The sequence below is a fragment of the Adiantum capillus-veneris genome, chromosome 27 (genome assembly GCF_014529385.1).
Source record: "Adiantum capillus-veneris isolate H3 chromosome 27, ASM1452938v2, whole genome shotgun sequence".
NCBI classification, from domain to species: Eukaryota; Viridiplantae; Streptophyta; class Polypodiopsida; order Polypodiales; family Pteridaceae; genus Adiantum; species Adiantum capillus-veneris.
In genome coordinates this window covers 138462564-138482929 of record NC_140957.1, presented here as the reverse complement: position 1 = coordinate 138482929, position 20366 = coordinate 138462564, and the positions used below count along the sequence as shown (strand labels likewise).

The following is a 20366-nucleotide window of genomic DNA, read 5'->3' as shown; positions in this document are numbered from 1 at the left end:
CTCTCTCTCTCTCATGCGCACACACACACACAACACTACTGGTCCGCATACCTTGTGCTCCTCCTACCTTGCACGTAAACGCTTTGCTGCTTGCTCCTGCTCTTGTTCTCGCGATGGCAGAGGTTTTCTTCAGCAAGCGCACAAACTAGCGCTAATTTTAACAACCATGGCTATTTTTATCACAGGTCGAAAGAGAATATGAAAATAGCCCCAAAAAGCCTAAAAAATGTGTACCCAATTTCATGTTGAGATAGGCACATCCTTCTTCAGTGACTATGGGAAACACCTCTAGATGTGCATACTATTTGCTATTGGCATTTGTCCTATGAATTGTAAGCTTCTAAGAAGGGCTATATGGAGAGTTATCAGTCGGATAGTCACTCTAGCTTTATGCATAAATAAAGCCCAAGCCTTTGCTGTACATACACTATGCAAAAGTATTATTACTAGTCTTTTTGTGTATTGAGTCCACTTTTTCAAAAGTGTGTGTATTCTCTCTCTAACTGTCTAAACTATGGCTGCCTTCACCTTCAAGCCACCTTGAGCTTATTGCCTTCAAGCCCAACATTTCATAGGTAGCACGCCTATACTTCCTGCAAGCAGGCAGTGCCAACAATGTGCTCCTTGACATTCTGATTGATGATGTGTCATGCATCCAAGGGTTGGACGCTTTATTCCTCCATGTAATATCTAGAAGATGGACGACTAAGATCTCCCTTGGAATAATCAACCAATAATCAACCTTGCAATAGGTTTGTTTCCTCCATGAAAACAACTCAATAATATGAATGCGGAATTTTAGTTACCCCAAAATGGTTAAGCAATGTTATGGCCAGGTTGAATCACGATAATCAACCTTGCAATAGGTTTGTTTCCTCCATTGAAACAACTCAATAATATGAATTTGGAATTTTAGTTACCCAAAATGGTTAAGCAATGTTATGGCCAGGTTGAATCACGATATGATGTCTTCAACATTAGGATACGTTACCAGCTGACTTTAAGCAAGCTGCCAGACGTAGTTGCCTGGCGAACAGATCAATCGCAGAGCAATCATGGTGGTTCATGACGTGGTGGTAGAGCACGAAAACACTGCTCATCAGCTAGAGTTTGATTCTGACGATGGCCTCGAGGTGCTCAAGTTCCAGTTGTTCTCTCTCACCATGGTTTCACCAGAGAATCAGATCGTAAGCTGACTCATCCTTTGTGCACGCGGAGAGAGAGAGAGAGAGAGAGAGAGAGAGAAAGAAAGAAAGAAAGAAAGATTTTTAACGTCTATGTCAGGCCGAAATCGGCCTATGAGACAAATCAAATGTACATTGTGTGTATGTCATCCGTCTATCGGAAAGACAAATGAAACAAAATTGATTCAAAACTGAGCTGAAAGTAGGTAGTGGAGTATCTGAGGAGGGATGGAGCTCTATCTCTAGGGGTATATGCATGTCTGTATGCTCAAGGTAGTACAATCATGAGAATGCATCAAGCTATCTAGCTCCATCCTGTACTAATGGGGGGGTGTAAGATGTGGTACATGGGTGGGTCTGGTGCCAAGGCTACCCGGATGAAAGCTGTCGGGTCAGCCCTCATCTGAGCCACTCGCTCCTCAGTGGCACGGCGCTCCCGGGCTCGGATCTCCTCGATCTGTCGGTGGTGGGAGCTCGCGCCCCTGTAGCCTGTGACTCGTGGTCGTCGTCTAGCTCGGTTCACCTCCACCTGTGGGAGTGTCACTCCCCTCTGAGTGTCTGGTGAGGGGGGGGCGGAAATCCTCTGAAAGAAGTCTGTGAGCTGCGACTGTCTCCCCTCTGTCTGTGTAGCTGTGTGTGGCTGTAGTAGTGTGTCCCGATGGCTCTGTATCTCTAGTAAGAAACGTCCGAGCTGTCTCTGATCTCGAGATTCCATGATCTCTCGAAGAGTGGGCTGTCCTCTAAATAGGGCCTCATACCTGCCTCTGATCTCAGTGTATGCTCTGCATCTACATACAAAGTGCTCCTCACTCTCCACCTCCTCTGTGCAGGCTCTGCAGATTCGCTCCCCCCTCGGAACACCAGTATGTCTCCCGATCTCAATCTCTAACCTGTGTGAAGCCACTCTCAGCTGACCAATCGCCACCCGTGAGCTATGTGGCATATATGTGTCCATGTAGCGTGGTCTCTGTATGAACCCCCCAGACAATATGGTGAGAAACTGGTCTCTGTAATCTGACATCCTCGTCCCCAAGCTAGGTGCCGCCCAGACTCTCCTAGTGTATAGCTGCCACAGATCCTGTCTCAGTACCAAGTTCCTCTCACTGCGAGAGAGGTGAACATATGGTGAGTGGGGGTCGTACTGGAATGGTGGTAGGCTCTCCATGTCAAGACCGTGTCCCTCAAACCATGCTCTGACCTGTGAGTACCATGCTCTCTCATGTCCACTCTCTGATAGCTGTATAGCTGCCTCAAATGCTCTACGGGTAAGTCTGTCAGGAGGTAGCTCTCTCATCCTCTGGATGAAGCAAACTGTCTGGAATAGTGCCTCTACAACCATAGGTGGTGTGGCGAGCTCGGCTCTAATAATGTCGTGTGGCACTGTCTTCTTGCTGCGGAGCAAGCGTGAGATCATATATACCTGTGGTCTCTCAAGTTGTGTCCACTGGTCAGCTGTCAATCCTGGTGCCCATACTGCCGCCGAGTACATCAAGGCCGGGGTGACTAAGGTGTCGAAAAGCCACCCCTTCGTGCGGGGCTCCTGAAAGTGTGCCTGGTGGCACCTCCGCTCTAGCATGGCCAGAGCTGCATATCCTCGGGTGAGCCTGTCAACAGCAGCCTGCCTCATAGTGAAGGGTCCTGGTAGGCTGGTGAATGTGATGCCAAGGTAGACATAGGAGGTGACTACATCAACCTGTCCTCCTGCTGCTGTGAAGGTGGCGGCGCTCCTCACTGCACTGGATGTGTGAAAGATCATAACCTTGGTTTTGCCAAGGTTCACAGTCAACCCCCTGTGTGTGCTGAATTCGTCCAAGGCCTCAAGATGGCGTTGCAAGCCCTCGGGTGACTCTGAAATCAACACAATATCATCAGCATATAACATGATGTGGACCGGAGTACCTGCCAAGTCGCTCCCCTCTCCCCCTGCTCGTAGTATGTAGTCGGAGATCTCGTCGATGTATAGCCCAAAGAGTGTCGGGGAGAGTGGGCATCCTTGCTTAACACCAATGGTGCTAGCAATGGTCTCTGAAAAACCGCCTGGGCAACGAACCCGACCCGTCACCCTCTCATATAGAGCATATATGGCCCAAATCATCTCTGTTGGTACCCCAATGCTGTGAAGGCGCTGGAAGAGTCTCTCGCGTGGGACTGTGTCAAAGGCCTTGCGGAAGTCCACAAAGCAGCAGTAAAGCCTCTTCTTCCGCGCCTTTGCCCCATCAATGAGGCAGCGCAGAACGAAGATGTGGTCAATGGTGGAGAAAGCTCGTCTGAAACCTGCTTGGCCTGGAGCTCGTAAACCCTCGATCTCTGCGTAGCAGCTGAGCTGTGCCTCAAGTACTGCTCCATATAGCTTGGCCATCGTGTGGCCAATCATGATAGTCCTGTAGTTCCCTGGGTCCAGGGTGTCGCCAGATTTGTGGATAGGCACTATGGTGTGCTGTGTCCACTCCTCTGGGAAGCCCTCCCCTATAGCCCGGTTGAAGACATGTGCAATCAACGGGGCTATAGTGGAGGCCGCATAAATGATGTGCTCACTCTGTAATCCAGTATGGTCAGCTGATCGTCTGTGCTGCATGCGGCGTATGGCCCTCTCTACCATCTCTGCCGTAAAGAAGGAGGAGCACGTGGGGCGAGGCTCGTGTGGTTGTGGAATAGGAGGCTGCCCTGGCACTTCATAAAGTCGCTCTGCATAATCATGCCATATCTGTGGATCCTCAATAGCTGTAGTCGGACGTGGCTCGCGTAGGGTGCGCCATGCCGTCGCGCTATCCATGCTCATGAATAGGCGGTATAGCTCAAGCTCCTGTGCCTCTTCGAATGCTCGCCGCTTTTGGCGTGTCAGCGTCTTCATATGCCGTCTGGCCTCTCTCTCTGTGATCTCTCCTAAGGCTCGTCGTGCCTGGAGGCGTCGGTATAGCTCTCTGCACTCATCATCATACCAGCGGTTCTGAGGCATAGCCCCGGGGGGGGGAGTGCGTCCTGTGTGAGTGGTGTGTGGAAAAGAGCTAATAGCTGAAGTGTGGAGAACGGAAGAGATATGTGATGTGAGAACTGAGAGTGGTGTGGATGGGTGGAGGAGACATAGGCCATGTTCGACCTTGGCCGAGTAAATAGAGGCTAACTCATGTGTGAAATGGATGGTGGTGTGTGGAGTGCGTGTTGTGGAGCTGTGTGTGATGGTATCTCCGGTGATAGAGAAAGAGAGGTATGTGTGGTCGGCTCCGATGGGTATGGGTGGAATGGTGAAGGATGTGATAAGGTGTGTAGCCTCCCTGGGTCCCAGAATATAGAGAGAGAGAGAGAGAGCGCTATGCAGGAAAAAGGTCAAAAGGCCAAAATGACCTATGAGACCAAGCTAATACAATCTTGGTGGATCTAATACAATGTCTGGGTACAAAAATAAAATGAAGTAAATTGAAAAACTAAAATCTTAACTGCTAGATGTGAACTAGGCAGCTAGCTGGAGTTGTGTAGGATATGGGGGAGGGGGGGGGGGGGTTGAAAGTAGTGACTGGGGGCTAATACAACACAATGTGGGTGTGTGTGTGGGAATATAATGGGTGAAAGCTGATACAAAGGCTGATACAAGATGAGCAGGATGTACAATCCTCAAAAGAGCTAAATCCTAGGAGATCCATCATCGGTCGTTGGCGGATCTCATCAATCTCCTCCATGGTGATTCAATACAATAGATGCCTAGTGAATAGAGAGAGAGAAGTTGGCAACTCAATAACTCCAGGTGGTGATTCAATACAATAGATGCCTAGTGAATGGAGAGAGAGAAGTTGGCAACTCAATAACTCCAGATGGTGATTCAATACAATAGATGCCTAGTGAATGGATCATGGCCACACATATAAAGTGTGTCAATCGTAGATCGGGCAAAACCTCTCAAAACACTCAACACAATGTATCCATAACGAGGAAATGGACAACCTAGGATTCCTATTAGGAGGGTTAAAGGGTGGCCCGCAACCAAGGGCATATGTGCACAAGTGAAAGTCGGTAAGCAAGAATGAACCCCCCCCCCCCCCAAAACACCAATAGATGTTGAGAATTTGTGGAGGAAAATACGAGAGTCTTAACAAATCTAAAGAACCAAAATGAGCACCAAGCCACAAAACAATGAACCATCCGGTGCCAAGTGAAGATGACCAAAGGGGAGGTTGTACTGATCAAGTCACACACGGAAGCGGGAAATAATTCTCAGAAAAAAGTAACAAGTCGTGAAATAGATGAAACGGAAGTGCAAAAGACTTTTCAGGTCTTTTGTACAGAAACAAGTAGAACCCTGTAACTTGTCCAATATATCATCGATCCTGGGTATTGGGAGCCTGTTCTTTATGGTGATTTTATTGAGAGCCCTGTAGTCATTGCACATTCTTCAAGATCCATCTTTCTTTAGAAGTAAAAGCACCGGCGAACAAAACGGTGAAGCACTAGGTTGAATCAATCCTTTTTCCAACAAATGTTTTACTTGGTTCATAATCTCTTCATTTTGGGCTCTGCTTACTCTGTAAGGTGCCCGATTCTGTGGCGTACTTCTTGGAATCAATCAATCGTGTGATCTTCAGGACGTCGAGGAGGGAACTCCCTTGGTAAGCCTTCTAAGAAGCAGTCAGCTTGAGCTTGCAAAAATTCTTGTCGTTCCTTCTCAAGGTCGGACAAATTTGACATTTTCTTGTCATCTATCTCATTTAAGAAGATCGAGTAAACTAACATACTGGATCTCATTAATTTAGAAATGGCTAAAGCCGATACAAGTGGGACTGACTCGCCCTTCAATTTTACATCAAGTACTATCTCTCTATCCTTTTCATTCTTCAAAGTTGCTTTCCTTGTCCTGTAGTCGACCACCACATTGTTCTTGTGGAACCAAGGGATTCCTAACAGGACGTCATGCTCTTCCAAAGGCATGATATAGAAGTCCTCGTGCCCCAAATACCCCTGACAATGCAACCGAAGTTTGCCTATGGCAGGTGTAATGGCAACATCCCGTCCGGGTGTCGCTAGAACTGCCTCAGCCAGTGGTCCCATTTCCTCTGGCGTAATCCCAAGTCGAGCCGCCAATTCAGGCGAAATGAAGTTGGCCTTGGCTCCTCCATCGAAGAAGATAAGTGCTTCTTGATCTCCTGCTTTGCCCCACGCTCTGTAGAGCTTTGTACTTTCATCCATTTGCTAAGGGTCGGTCCCCACAAAATCTGCTACTAGTCCAGCTTTTGTCTTTCCCTTCTTTGCTCGATCTTCTGCTGCTCTTTAACTCTCAGGCTTGTCCTCTGGCTGTTCTTTTGGTGCCTTGTTACTGCACCTGGCTAAAACATGCCCATGTTCTCCACAACTGTAACATTTACCCTCCTTAAAGGCTTCGGCTCGTTACTTTGTCGACAGTCGAGGGCTTGAAGGTTTCTTCTTTTGTTGTTTTCCCTCCCTTTTGTTACTGTTGTTTGTATCTTATCTGGTGCGAGCTGTAACTAATCTATCTGTGGGGTACGTAAGAGTGCCCCCATGCATTGCAAACCCTTGCTTTGCATGTCCCATCAATTGTTGCATGGACTCCGACTGCTGTAGCAGACAATAATCTTGTACCTCTTTTGGTAGACCACAACAAAATCACTCTATTTACTGCTTGAACCTATTTTTCTTGAAAGAAGAGGCCGGTAAGAAGGTGTCCCAAAATCTCTGACAGTATCGCTTGGTCATCCTTACATGATTCCAAGCGGTGATCACATCATGTTCGTATTCTTGAGTGAGCCATGAGGAAGTAAACACTCTCTTGAACTGAAGCCACTTTGTTGGTGCCTCCCTCCGTAGAAGTATGGTAGACCACCAAGTCTGAGTGTTCCCCTTGAGGTAGGATGCTGCCCTCCGGACCTTGAAGTGCTCAAAATAGTGTTCTCCGAAGTATGCAATATCAAACTGTTGAATGAAAGAGAGGGCTTTGTGGGTATTGTTGAAGCCAGAAAAAGTGTCAAACCTTATTGCTTGCCTGTCCTCCTTAAAGTCTTTAGGTTTCTTCTTCCTATCTACGAGAAAATCATATTGGTTCGCTTCGTAAAATTGCTTCCTCTTTGCAAACATTGGCTCATCAGACTCTGAACTGTTCTAGGGAGAGGAATCCTCGTCTGAACCGTCAAAGGGTTTTCTGGATCTTTTATGGGGTCGACTCTTCTTTGCCTTCTTCTTGCCTCTGCCATGTCTCTGGATCTTTCTCCTCTTCTGACTCTTTTTTCCCTCGTCATTGGACTCGGAGGTCGAAGAACTGTCAGAGCTATTAGAAGAAGAAGAGGAAGAATTGAAATCATCCTCAAATCGAATTTGTTTCTTCGCCTTCTTGGCGTTTTCAAAAGTAGATCTCTAACCCAAGTAGCCTGGATGGTCTGCTGCTCGACTCTGCTTTCTAGGCCACTTCTTGGTCTTCATGAGTCTGCTGACTCGTCGTTCAATTGCTTCTTCAAACTCATCCTTTGAATGCACCTTCTGGGCAGGAGACCTAGGTGCAGTCGACTTCTTCAGTGCCGAATTCAGAGGTGATATGATGACGGAACGCCATCTGGAATACTGTGGATCTTTGGATTACCGAAGCATCTGCTAGGCACAAACGTCAACCTGTTGCTGCCGCTGCGCAGCTAGTGTGGATGGAGTTTGTTGTTTATTGATTAGCGTGGGCATCCATGATGGGTTCGTGATATGTGGGGCAATTGCATGATTTCTGCAATTTCTAGGGTCACACCTTTTTTCAGGGCTTGCCGACAGATCCGGTCTTCCGCCTTACTCTCTTCGGTTAAAGACCAAGCACTCTAGAGACGATCCCAGAAGCAGATCACCATTGGATTTCTGCCAGCAAGAGATAGTTTTCACCACAATATGCAGCATCACGCTTTGGACCATGTGGAAGGCTCGATGTGCCCACATTCTGGGCTCACAGTCCTCCCCTATGTCCATCATTTTGACAGCCATCTGCACAGAGCTGCTCCATACTCTTCACAGTTAGAGGGATTCTTTAGCCGGCCCCTCTGCTATCGCCAACTCCCTCCTCCTTGATCGCCACCTGCTGCCCTTCCTCTTCTAAGGGTTTTTTTCAGCATCTGACTTTGCGTTTTTGCAGGAGGGCAGTCCCTTTGGATCTGCGTTTTTTCCCTGCATTAGCTTTTTCAGCCAGCAGAAGGCCTGGCGTTTTTCTTTTGCACGAGGCAGTCTTCTTTTGACCAGTGTTTTTAAAAAAAAACCTTCAGCCCTCTATTTGCTTGCCGATCTTGGACAGCCGGGCCCCGCTCCTTGCCCCTTGGTCTTCCCACAAAGAAGCTGAACAGTTGTGACTATTGCCGGCGATTTCCCGATCACTTACCTGCTGATTTTCAGCCTGTTTTGGTGCATTTACAGCCCTCACCTTACCTTCTCGGCATCCAATGTTCATCATGTGGTGTTTTTTGCTCAAACCCCTGCGTTCTCGCGGTGTTTCAAGCTCTCTTTTGCTGCGATTTCAGGTCTGGACAGCACCTCGACTTTGCTTCATCGGCATCCCTTCAGGTTTCCCTTGCCTCTCCCGTCACTTACCCTCTACTTCGCGGTCTTTTGGCGTTCTATCCGGTGTGTTTTTCCGATCCTATCCTCACCTTTGTTTCTGATTTTACACACGAGACTTCTCTGCTGATTTTTTTCCTGTATCTATGGCAACACTCCCAACCATGCCCATCTTTCCTCTCGGCGAAAAGCTTGACGACTCCAACTTTGTCGTCTGGAAGATGAAGATCATGATGATGCTTATGCAGTTTGACCTTTGGGACTGGCTTATCGATACTGCCAATGCCGCGTGTGTCCTGGCCTTGCTCCTGCATTTGGTGCTCCTACATTGACATCATCAGCTACCACTTCTTCTGTAGTTATGTGCTGGCTCCTCATCTACTTCTTCTCATGGTACTGCTTCTGGCGGATCAGGTACTGTGGTTACACAGGCTATGGGGATCAGTGGAATCTGAACCATTGCAGAGTTTACTCTTTCTTACTCATCAACTGTGCGGATAGCATGTTGATGTCTTTATGCTCTCACACCACTACACATGGGGTATGGGGTTTCCTTTGCAACATGTACGAGGCGAAGACACCCGAAAGGATCCTGGCTCTAGAAAAAACTTTGATGGACTTACAGGTCTCGTCATTTCCAACTATCCAGGACTTCATATCCCGCATGCTTTTGCTCCGTGATGAGCTAGCAGGAGTATTTTTAGAAAGCACACCGTACTTATTTAAACCATACGATATAATCAAATTACATTGTAGTTTCCGGTACGAAACTGTACCGTACTTTACCGTACGACCGTACAGGGACAATGCTGTGAATCTAGATACATGTCATCAGATAGACCTCTACTAGCGGGATAGAGTTTCTTCTACGATCTGTAGCATCAATCTTTGGACCATGTGGAAGTCTCGCTGTGCTCACATTTTGGGCTCACTTTTTGTCCTACATCTACCACTTTGCCACTATTTGGATTGAGCTGCTACATACTCTTTGCAGCCAGTGGGTCCTGGGATACTTCAACTGGCTTCTCCAGGGCAACGGAGTGGCATAGATACTCCTTTCTTACATGGGCGAGATCTTCTGTTCTTTTCAGTTTGGACCATGGTCATGTCACATGGCATTATGCATCCCCCAGTGCTTCATTTTGCATTCCTCATACAAGCCACCTTGATGCATACATAGCCCTGACATTGTTATCCTTGTTTTGTATATCCTCTAGATTATAGGCTATTGAGCATCTCGAGAGGACTCTTTTTATAGAGTAAACAACTACTTTTTGAGAGAGAGAGAGAGAAAGAAAGAAAGGAAGATTTTTTAACGTCCATAAAAGGCCGAAATCGGCCTATGAGACAAATCAAAGTACATGAGGTGGATGTCTGTGTATTCGTAAAGGATAAAAGGTACAAAAGTAAAAGTGACTATCCTGTATAATGACTGGGGGAGGAGGGAGGTGATACAAGGGTGGGGGTGGAGCTCCAAAACGGAGGAAAGGATGCAATCCTACATGCTGGGGTAGATACAATCATGAGAAGAAATGCTATCCTATCTCTAGCTCCATCCAGTACCATAATCAAGGTGTAATACATAATGCATGGGCGGGTAGGGTGTGAACAATCCGCCTAAGATGGCGGCTGGATCTGCAAAAGCCCGGATGCGTCTCTCCTCCAGAGATCTATAGTAGTGCTCCTAGATCTCTTGGATCTCTCTCTGGTGTAGGTGAGGTGCCCTACGTCCATGTGTTGGGCGTCTGCGAGCTCGGACCTCCTCAGCCTGTTGTAGAGTCACTCCTCTCTGGATGGTCGGAAGTGGTGATGCTGCTATGTTCCTCTGAAAAAATTCTGAGCTGTGTCTGGCGCTCATCTCTCACAGCTGATGTTGCCTGGAGGAGGGAGTCCCGATGCTGCTGTGCCTCTAGGAGGAAGCGACCGAACTGTCATTGGTCTCTGGACTAAAAAATCTGATGTAGAGTGGGCTGATCTGCAAACAAGGTCGGATATCTACCTCTCATCTCCTCATATGCTCTACATCTGCATGCATAATGCTCCTCGCTCTCAATCTCGGCTGTGCAAAGTTTGCATATCCTCTCTGCTCTGGGGAGATGTGAAGCTCTCCTTGCCTCAATCTCTAGCTGTTGTGATGATACTCTGAGCTGTCCGATGGCGACCCGTGCTCTATGTGGCATGTAGATATCCATGTATCTTGGTCTTTGGATGAACTGCTAGAATGGTCAGGAAGCAGTCTCTGTAGTACTACCTCTTCGTGGGAAGAGGCTCTCTGGGTGTGATCCATGTCTCCCTGATGTATAGTTGCCAGAGATCCTGTTTGAGAACTCGATTCCTCTCGGTGTGTGAGAGGCGTATATGAGGGAAGTCAGGATCATACAGAAAAGGAGGCGGATCTGTGATGTCCAAGCCATGGGATGTAAACCACTCTCTGACCTGTGAGTACCATGCCCTCGTGTCCCCCTCCTGATGAAGCTGTATTGATGCCTCAAAAGCTGTGCGGGTGAGTCTGCCTGGTGGGAGCTCTCGCATGCGCTGGATGAGGCAAACTGTCTGAAAGAGGTCCTCTACTAGCATCGGTGGTGCAACTAACTGTGCTCTGATGATGTCATGTGGTACTGAGGTTTTACTGTGGAGAAAACGAGAGATCATGATGATCTGTGGGCGCTCTATTTGTGCCCAGAGAGATGCTGATAGCCCTGGTGGAATAAAAGAAACTAACTTCAAAGCTCTCATGACTCATGAGAGTTACATGTTACAATGGTAGAATCACCATGTGCATAAACGTGACTAGATGTTCATAAGTATCAAGTTCATGTCTTTGAAAGAGAGGGTGGACCCTTGAAATCTCTGATGATAACTTTTCCTCCTCTATAGACTGCCCACTTGCCTTGCTTCTTTGCTTCCTTGCTTCCTTGCTTCTGAGCTTTGCCAGTTCCCCGGCTCTGTTCTTCAATTGTAGTGGTGTCAACTCATCAGAAATCCACAAGATGTGCCTTGTAGTGATTTAGTCTGCTTCATTACCTTGATCTTATCATCCATGTCATAATATCAAACTATGGCCTGTTTCCCCTTAATTTGGATGTCAGTGGGATCACCAAGGTCGATAAAAGGTACCACTTTTTCAAGTCTTTCCTTAATAATGTCTACATCCAAGATGTATCCCTCAAGCTGCTCGTCTGTGTTGGTACCTACTGACCAACCTTCTGGCAAAACCCCAATTCCAACATAATTTTCCAGGCTTTTGGCCCTTTCATTTTCTTTCAGAACTGATAGTACTTCGCCGACAAAATTCTCAGATTTTACGTGAGTTTTCTGTAATTTCTGAGTTGCTTCTTGGGACGCTTCTTGAATCTCGTGCTTGTTCTTGATGTCCTGCAATTGAGAGAGAGAGAGAGAGAGAGAGAGAGAGAGAGAGAGAGAGAGAGATCCACTTTTTGCCAAATTCTGAAACCTTTCTTATAATACTAGATCCTTGACAATGGTTCAAAGAGACCAATTGCGAATGATGTGGATTTGCTTGACAAGCTTGAATCCGGCAGCAGCATGTGCACACTCATGCTGATAGATGAGGCTGCAGAGGGGGCTCACAAAGCAGTCCTTACAGAAATGGAGAAGGCAGATGAAGAACTGGCTCGATTGTTGCAGGCATGTCTGTTCATATTGTAGGCTTGATTGATAATGGCTAGTTCCTAAAAGGGTTTGGAAGTAAAAAAAGTTGGAAGCTTTCTTTTAAATAAAAAATTTCTTGTAAGGATCAGTTGCTTGATAACGTGTGTGTGTGTGTGTGTGTTTTGTGCAATCGTGTGTATTATCTTGTACATAGCTTGAGAATATGCATGACCTTAATTCAAGAGAAAGACCATTGTATATGCCCTCACCATCTGTTCCAAGCCTCAATTGTAGAGAACCAAGGTAAACCATTTGCAATGTTGTCCCACATGCACCTTTGACCTTCCTAAAGGACCACCAAAAACAGATGAACACTAAGGGCTTTCAGCTTATAGGAAGGCCTGGCACAGAGCTGTGCCTTAAAGAGTAGTTGCCCTTGGGAAGCCCATGGGAGGGATCACCCTTGTGCTGGCGTATCAAATACTATTCCATTGGGTACAATCTGAAAACCTTTTACGTCTGGTCGTCACAGGCTGCCAAGAATCAGCACTGCTGAGGCTTGCAGCAGCATCAAGGCCCAAGGGATCGTTTCCTTGGGTGGGAAAAGTGACTGTATACTGTGTACAAAAGAGAGCTCTGAAGTCGGCCGATGCTCAATGGCCTATCACCTAGAGGATTGTTGACTGTTTGTGTCTTGGTCAGGGCTATTTTCAGCTCCTTACTATTTCCTATTGCATGCAATGGCATTGTCTCAATGCTAGAAAAAGAAGAACGGGTAGGTTTCTGTGTGAGCTTTCAAGACCCCTCGTTGCTTTTGCCACTGCCATGCTAGTACGTCGAGTGCGAGTCGATGCGCTGTCGGGTAATATGTGCCGTACTTAATTGCCGCTAATTGCTTTCATATGTTGCGCATAATTGCCTTTACCCTATCTGCGTAACTGCCTGCCCCTAATTTTATTTGCGGAACAGCGTGCTCCTAATTTGGTCCCTTAATTAGGTACTTTAGGGCTTCTATGTGCTGCGCATAAATTTTTTTAGGGTTATCTCCATAGTTGTAGTACAAGGGTTCTTCTCTTGCAGCCAACAATGCAGCCATTTGCACTTGGAACAACCACGGGTAAATTTCTACCCACACAGAGAGAGAGAGAGAGAGAGAGAGAGAGAGAGAGAGAGAGAGAGAGAGAGAGAGAGAGAGAGAGAGAGAGAGAGTATCGTTGCACTAAAACTTGATCACAAAGCAAACATGACCTAGAAAAATGAGATTAGAGTTTCGTTCAATGTAGCTTGGATAATCCACCACAACACATCACAATATAAGCCAGCCCCCAATCAGTGTCTTAAGGCCAAGGGAGTCCTGTCTACCTTCTCAAACTCTTAAGAGAGAGAGAGAGAGAGAGAGAGAGAGAGAGAGAGAGAGAGAGAGAAATGAAATGTTATATTAACGTCTTCAAAAGGCCAAAGTGACCTATGAGACCAGAAAGTTACAATGTGGTGGATCTGATACAAAGTCAGAGTAACAAGATGACAAAATGACACAGAGAGAGAGAGAGAGAGAGAGAGAGAGAGAGAGAGAGAGAGAGAGAGAGAGAGAGAGAGAGAGAGAGAGAGAGAGAGAAATGAAATGAAATGTTATATTAACGTCTTCAAAAGGCCAAAGTGACCTATGAGACCAGAAAGTTACAATGCGGTGTATCTGATACAAAGTCAGAATAACAAAATAAATTAAACTAGGATAACAAAATATAAATACTGCGGGACCCTAAACTAAGCAGTACAATGTGAAGACAATATGGGAGGGGAGTAGAGATCCATCTTCATCTGCACTCTGGACGACGAAAGAGTATGGCTTGAATCCTTTGCCGTAGCCTCCTTCGAAACTGTGTAGCTCCTCTTCTCCATCGGGGTCGTCTAGATCTCCCTAGCTCCAATGCTCGGTCTATGAGAATGCCAGTAGTGCGGGTAGACCTCTCCACCGTTGGCTGCTCCTCTGTCTGTTCTTCTGGGTGTAGAATATCTAGTGTAAAGAAATCTGTGATCTGTCTCTGGGGATGTCTCTCTTCAGCTCTCCTCAGTAAAGTTTCTCTATGCCTGTGTAACTCAAGTAGATATAGCCCAAGACATCTTTGATCCTCATAACTCATGACCCTAGATAGAGGCCCAAAACCTTCTCTGAATAGACAATGAAAACACATTGTGCAATGACATATGTAATGTACTTCTGTCTCTGGTTCTAGATGGCATAAGCGGCATATCCTGCTATCTGCTGGTGTCCCTCTGAATCTGCCAGTCTCAATCTCGAGCTGATGTGAGGACGTGCGTATCTGGCCAATGGCACAACGCAAACCATGCGAAAGATGCGTGTCCATATAGCTAGGTCGAATCACAAACCCATCCCCCGTGAGGTGGAGAAGATGCTCTCTATAGAAAGCCATCTTCGTGCCCAACTCCTGTAACGGCTCTATCCATGTCCTCCTCGTGTCCAGCTGGATCAGATCCTGACGAATGAATCTATTAATCTCTACCCATGTCAGAGACCTCAAGGGTGCCTGTAGAGAGTATTGAAAAGGAGGCAACCTGTCCATGGTGAAACCATGTGTCTGAAACCATGAGGCCATCTGTGCATACCAGCATGATGTATCCCCATTAAGAGCTAATTGTCTGGAGGACTCTAGAGCCACCTTGGCATATCTGTCTCTGGTAGTATCCCACAGACTGTGTACAAAGGAGACTGATCTGGTAAGCGCCTCAATCTCCATAGGGGGGGCAGCTAATTCCGCTCGAATGATATCATGCGGTACGGAAACCTTGGCTCTAATCAGCCGAGAGATCATAGATACCAGGGGATTCTCCATACGCCTCCAACCATCCTGGCCTATAGAAGGTCCCCAAACCTGCACCCCATATAACAAAGTAGAGGCAACCAAAGTATCAAAGAGCCATAACTTTGTCCTAGGTTCTTGGAACTAAACCTGCGAACACATCCTCTCCATTCCTCCCAGAGCCGCCCCAACTCTAGTTAGTCTAGTCTCTGTTGCTCTTCTCAAAGAAAATCTCGGCCCTGTAAAGATTATCCCCAGGTAGGTGTATGCATCTGTATACTTCACAATCTTCTGACCATATTTGAAAGTAGGTACTGATCTCCTGACCCTTTGCGGTGTGGTGTTAAACACCATAACCTTGGTTTTACCTAGGTTTACACACAGTCCACTATCCTCAGCAAAACTGCGTAGTGCATCCAAACGTCGTAGTGCATCCAAATGTCGTTGCATACCTTCTGGTGAGTCAGATATCAGCACAATATCATCAGCATATAGCAACAATGGGATCCGCGTCCCTGCCAACTGGGCACCTCTGTCACCCTCTCTGTCAATGTAATCGGATACCTCATCAACATACATACCAAATAGAGTAGGAGACAATGGGCAGCCCTGTTTCACTCCAATAGTAGAGTGAACTAAATCAGATACCCCTTCCGGAGTGCGTACATGTCCCACCATTGATTTGTACAAAGCCATAATCCCCCAAATCACCTCTATGGGCACCCCCATCTCTTGCAGTCTGCGCATCAATCGAGCTCTTGGTACCATGTCAAATGCTTTGCGAAAATCCACAAAGCTACAATAGATCCGTCTCCCATGTGCTCTGCCCTCCTCAATGATGGCCCTGAGTGTCAGAATATGATCAAGGGTGGAGAAACCCCTCCTGAAGCCGGCCTGACCCTTTGCTCGTACACCCTCGCCCTCTGCCCAATTACTCAAGTGTTGCTCCAGAATAGATGCATACAATCGTGCCAATGTGTGTCCAACCATAATAGTGCGGTAGTTCCCAGGCTCTATAGGGTCACCAGCCTTGAAGATGGGCACAATATTAGACAACCTCCAAGTCTTAGGTAATCCCTCACACATGGCACGATTGAACAACACTGCGAGAACCTCCATCAGCATATCCCTGGCATGTATAAAGTGCTCCGCTACTAGACCGTCATGATCATATGCCTTCCCGGTCCTCATCCTGTCAATGGCCCTTTGTACCATCTCAGGTGTAAAGAAAGTGCTCGTAGCTGGGCAAGGCTTGGTAGGGTCTGGAAGGGGTTCCTGTCCAGGAACCGTATTTAATGATGTCGCATATTGGCCCCACACATCAGGTGAAGTAATCACTGGTGGAGGGGAGTGCTCATGGAAGAGTCGCCATGCCTCTCCTGAGTCCCTACTCAAGAACATCTGATATAAGTCTCGCTCCATCTGAGCCAGGTATGCTCGCTTCTTCCGTCGCACAAGGCGTCGGAAAGCAATCCGAGATTGTCTGTAAGTGATGACTCCTAAAAGAAGATCCCTATGAAGCTGGGCTCTTATCTCTGTGCACTCCTCATCATACCAACTATTCTGGGGCATGCTCCCAGAATGTCGTCTCTTGCCCGGCTGAGTGTGTGGGTATGCCACTAATGCAGCCCCATGCAGTGTCTCAGTCAGTAGAGTGGTGCACTCCTCCACTGAGAGGCTTGTACCATTTGTGCCAGCTGTGCCTTCCAATAGACGGTCCCAGATCTCCTCTATATAAACGAAATCAGTCTCTGGTGTAAATGTATAGCGGGTGTGTGACCTGCCTCCCGATGTCTGGGTTGTACTATACTGAAATTTAACGGACAGTGTCAAGAGAGCATGATCCACTGCTATGCCCACTGGCCTGGCTCCCACTGTGAAATCCTGAATGCAAGGGACAAAGCTCGGTTGTGTCATAACATAATCCACTGTACTGGCCCCATGTCTGTGTGGAAAGCATGTGAAACCGGCTGCTTCCGGAAATTGCTGTAAGCCATTAAGTATGGCTAATCCATGTGTAGTCGTCATTTCCATGAGGTATCTCCCATACTCCGTTTGCTCTCTGTCATCTGAGCATCTGTCAAGTCCCAACTCACCCACATCCAGCTCCCTAAGCATCTCATCTGAAGTGGGGAGAGCTCTCATAGTACGCTTCCCCTCGTTGGAAGAAAAGAAGGAATTCTTGAGGAAGAGGCCTACTCTCAAAAAGACAGGTATTTTCCTCGGGGATGACCTGACTCTCTCACAGCTCGCACATATGAGAGAGGTAATGCCAGAGATTACAGCGGCAAGGGAGAAGGGAAAGATAGCCTTTTACAAAGATGGACGGGTGGTGATTTTAGAGCGGCACACTGCATGACGGTGCGAGACCTATGGGACCACACTGAAGATGGCTACCTGGAATTGTAATGGGTCTATGAGGTTGGACGTGGGTGCATTTGAGGACAGTTTCAAAGACAAGGATATTTATTGTATTCTTCTCAGAGACTCATCAAGCCCCTGGACAGGTAATGCCACCTGTGATGGGATACAGATGGGAGACAGCTCACAAGACAAATGCGAGATCTGAGCTTGGGAGTAGAGGTTCAGGAGGAGTAGCAGTGCTATTTAGAGAGGAACTACAACCATTACTGCATATTGTACGAAGAGATGATCATGCTAGATATATGTGGGTGAAACTGAGAGCTGACACAGGTTGATTCCTATATATTGCCATATGTTACTTTCCTCCCAATACATCCGTGTATGCTGCATCCAGAGGGCAGTTGCCTTTCTCTATTCTAGATGATGACATATGGGAGTTTTCTAGGGATGGTGATATCATTCTCCTAGGGGACTTCAATGCCCGAATGGGCAACTCGCAGACAGTCTTCCGTGCCGTCACTTTTCTTACCTACCCTCCATGCCTTTGTGTGCAAAGGCTTCTCCATCCCCATCATGGATGTAAGGCTTGTGACCTCTTTCTCCACATTGTTTATGTCCTTGAGACCGGCCACTCTCACATGTAGTGATCGCATCCGCCTTCTTTGTTCCTCTTCGAGGGTCATGTTGATAAGTGTCGGTGTACAAGGGGTTTCTTGACCTTTCCCTTTCTTGGCGACCTCAATCTATTTTTCGGCCTCGTCCGCCTTTTTTTGTGTCCTTGTTGTCATCTCCGCCCATGAAGATGTCTTTGCCACACTCAGTTTCTCTTCCTCTGTGATCATCCTAACCTGTTCCTTGATTTCCTTGATTTCATCTATTACCGAGGGCTGAAATTCTCCTTCCTCTAGTCCACTGCTTACTCTATCCGCAAGCTCCTGTTTAAGGGTAGAGACTTCTTTTTTGAGTGTCCGTATCTCGGCGTTTGGGTTCTCCTGTTTGAGGGCTGAGACTTCTTCTTTGAGTGTCTGTATTTCTGCGTTAAGGCTCTCTTTCTCCTTCTTCCATTGTGCGCCTTCATTGAAGACTATCTGAAGGAGGTTGACCTTCTCCTTCCACCATCCTTCCATCTCTGTTTTCCACTCCTTCATTTCCCTCTCCATCTGCGCCATCCGCTTGTTTGTGAGCATGAATGTTGCCTTTTCATGCGACTTGCAAACAGGTGAGACATTGACGGCTTCCGTGTCCTGTGCCGGGTCCTGTGCAGGGGAGATTGCTTCCATGTTTTGTTGTTCAAGAGATGTATCGGGCTCACTTACTCGCGGCCTATGCAACCAGTAAGTGGTAAATAGTCTACGAGAGAGGAGTAACTCACCTCAACTCGGGAGCCAACACCGCTCTACCAAAAAAGAGTACAATGGGGTTCGGAGCACCACGGCTCACCCTTCCACTGGTGTACAAAAGTGTGGGCTCGAGTCCCACTCGAGAGACCAACCGAATCCTCAAAATGGCTCGACACTCTGGCTCAGCTGAGGCCAGGTGGAGGATACAGTTAACCACAACCCCTTGAGGGTGCAATACACTATCAACCCGCTGCGGGCACTTGTCTCCGACATACAACGCGTAGCCCCACCAGGAGTGAGCAAGCTCGCGTATCCAATAGCTACCCCTCAGGGTGCGCAGCATAACCCACTGCTCAAAACAAGAGATGCAGCCCAGCCGGGTCTGCTCCCAACGCTGCCCCTATACTGGCAAAATAGACGCACGCGGCCCCCTGCAGGGTTAGCTCGCAGCCCTGATGTTCCAGCTGCTCACAGCCCCCACAGTGGGAAAGGCCTGCTGCCTGCGTACCTGCGACCTGTCTTGCTGAGAGAGAGAGAGAGAGAGAGAGAGAGAGAGAGAGAGAGAGAGAGAGAGAGAGAGAGAGAGAGAAGCAATACCTGCTGCTATTGTGCACAGTGGAGAGACCTGCTGCTGTTGGGCACAGGCGAAAAGACCTTTTTAGGACAGGTTTAGACTGTGCAGAGACAGCTGGTCCACGTCTGCGCCATTTCCACAGTCAATAGAGCCTGGGTGCTGTTGCTTGCTGCTGCATACGACCCTTGGTTGCTGCCTTGTATCTGCCCGCACAATTATTTGCTGCATTAGTGTAGGCTTTTTACGCACTTTAACAACAGGCGTACATGAGCAGGTGCAAGTGGGCAGCGCGCTGGTGAGCAGGTGCAGGTGAGTAGCAGAGGGTGAACGTGAGCAAGTGTAGAGGGCGAGCAGGTAGCAGCACGTCACGACCAGGTGATGGCTGGTAGCAGCACATCACGAGCAGGTACAATGTCACGAGCAGAGAGAGAGACTGCAGGTGCAAGTGGGCAGCGCGCTGGTGAGCAGGTGCAAGTGAGTAGCAGAGGGCGAACGTGAGCAAGTGTAGAGGGCGAGCAGGTAGCAGCACGTCACGACCAGGTGATGGCTGGTAGCAGCACATCACGAGCAGGTACAATGTCACGAGCAGAGAGAGAGACTGCAGGTGCTGTCAGAATCTTGTTCACCTTCTCTGCTGCAGGTCGCCTGGGCAGAATGGCAGCCAGAGCAGGTCGCGCAGAGGGTTGCACTCAGTAGCACGTCACAAGCAGAGCGAGAGAGAGAGATTTTATTATCGTCCTCTGAGGTCAAATATGACCTATGGGACCAAAGTTACATGTGATGTAGTATGTGTATGGCTGATGAGTGACTATGGATGCTCCAAAATTGTGGTGATGAGAGTCGCAATGGAGAGCCCACACTTTGGCTGGGAGAGGAAAGTGTGTAGGTCTAAGTTATGGCTGAAAATGTGAGAGACGCAAGTTCGGATGTGACCAAAAGCTGAGCACTCTAG

At 47.6% G+C, this 20366-nt stretch overlaps 1 protein-coding gene across 1 annotated transcript in view; it reads left to right on the top strand.

The window, feature by feature from the left end:
- The first annotated feature begins 949 nt into the window (after positions 1-949).
- Positions 950-20366, top strand: part of PNG1 (peptide-N-glycanase 1) — a 200728-nt gene continuing 181311 nt past the window's right edge. The window contains exons 1-2 of the mRNA XM_086503384.1: positions 950-1187; positions 12177-12353. Of these exons, the coding sequence (XP_086359510.1) occupies positions 1056-1187; positions 12177-12353 (309 nt within the window). The 5' untranslated portion in view covers positions 950-1055. The remainder of the gene's footprint in view (positions 1188-12176; positions 12354-20366) is intronic.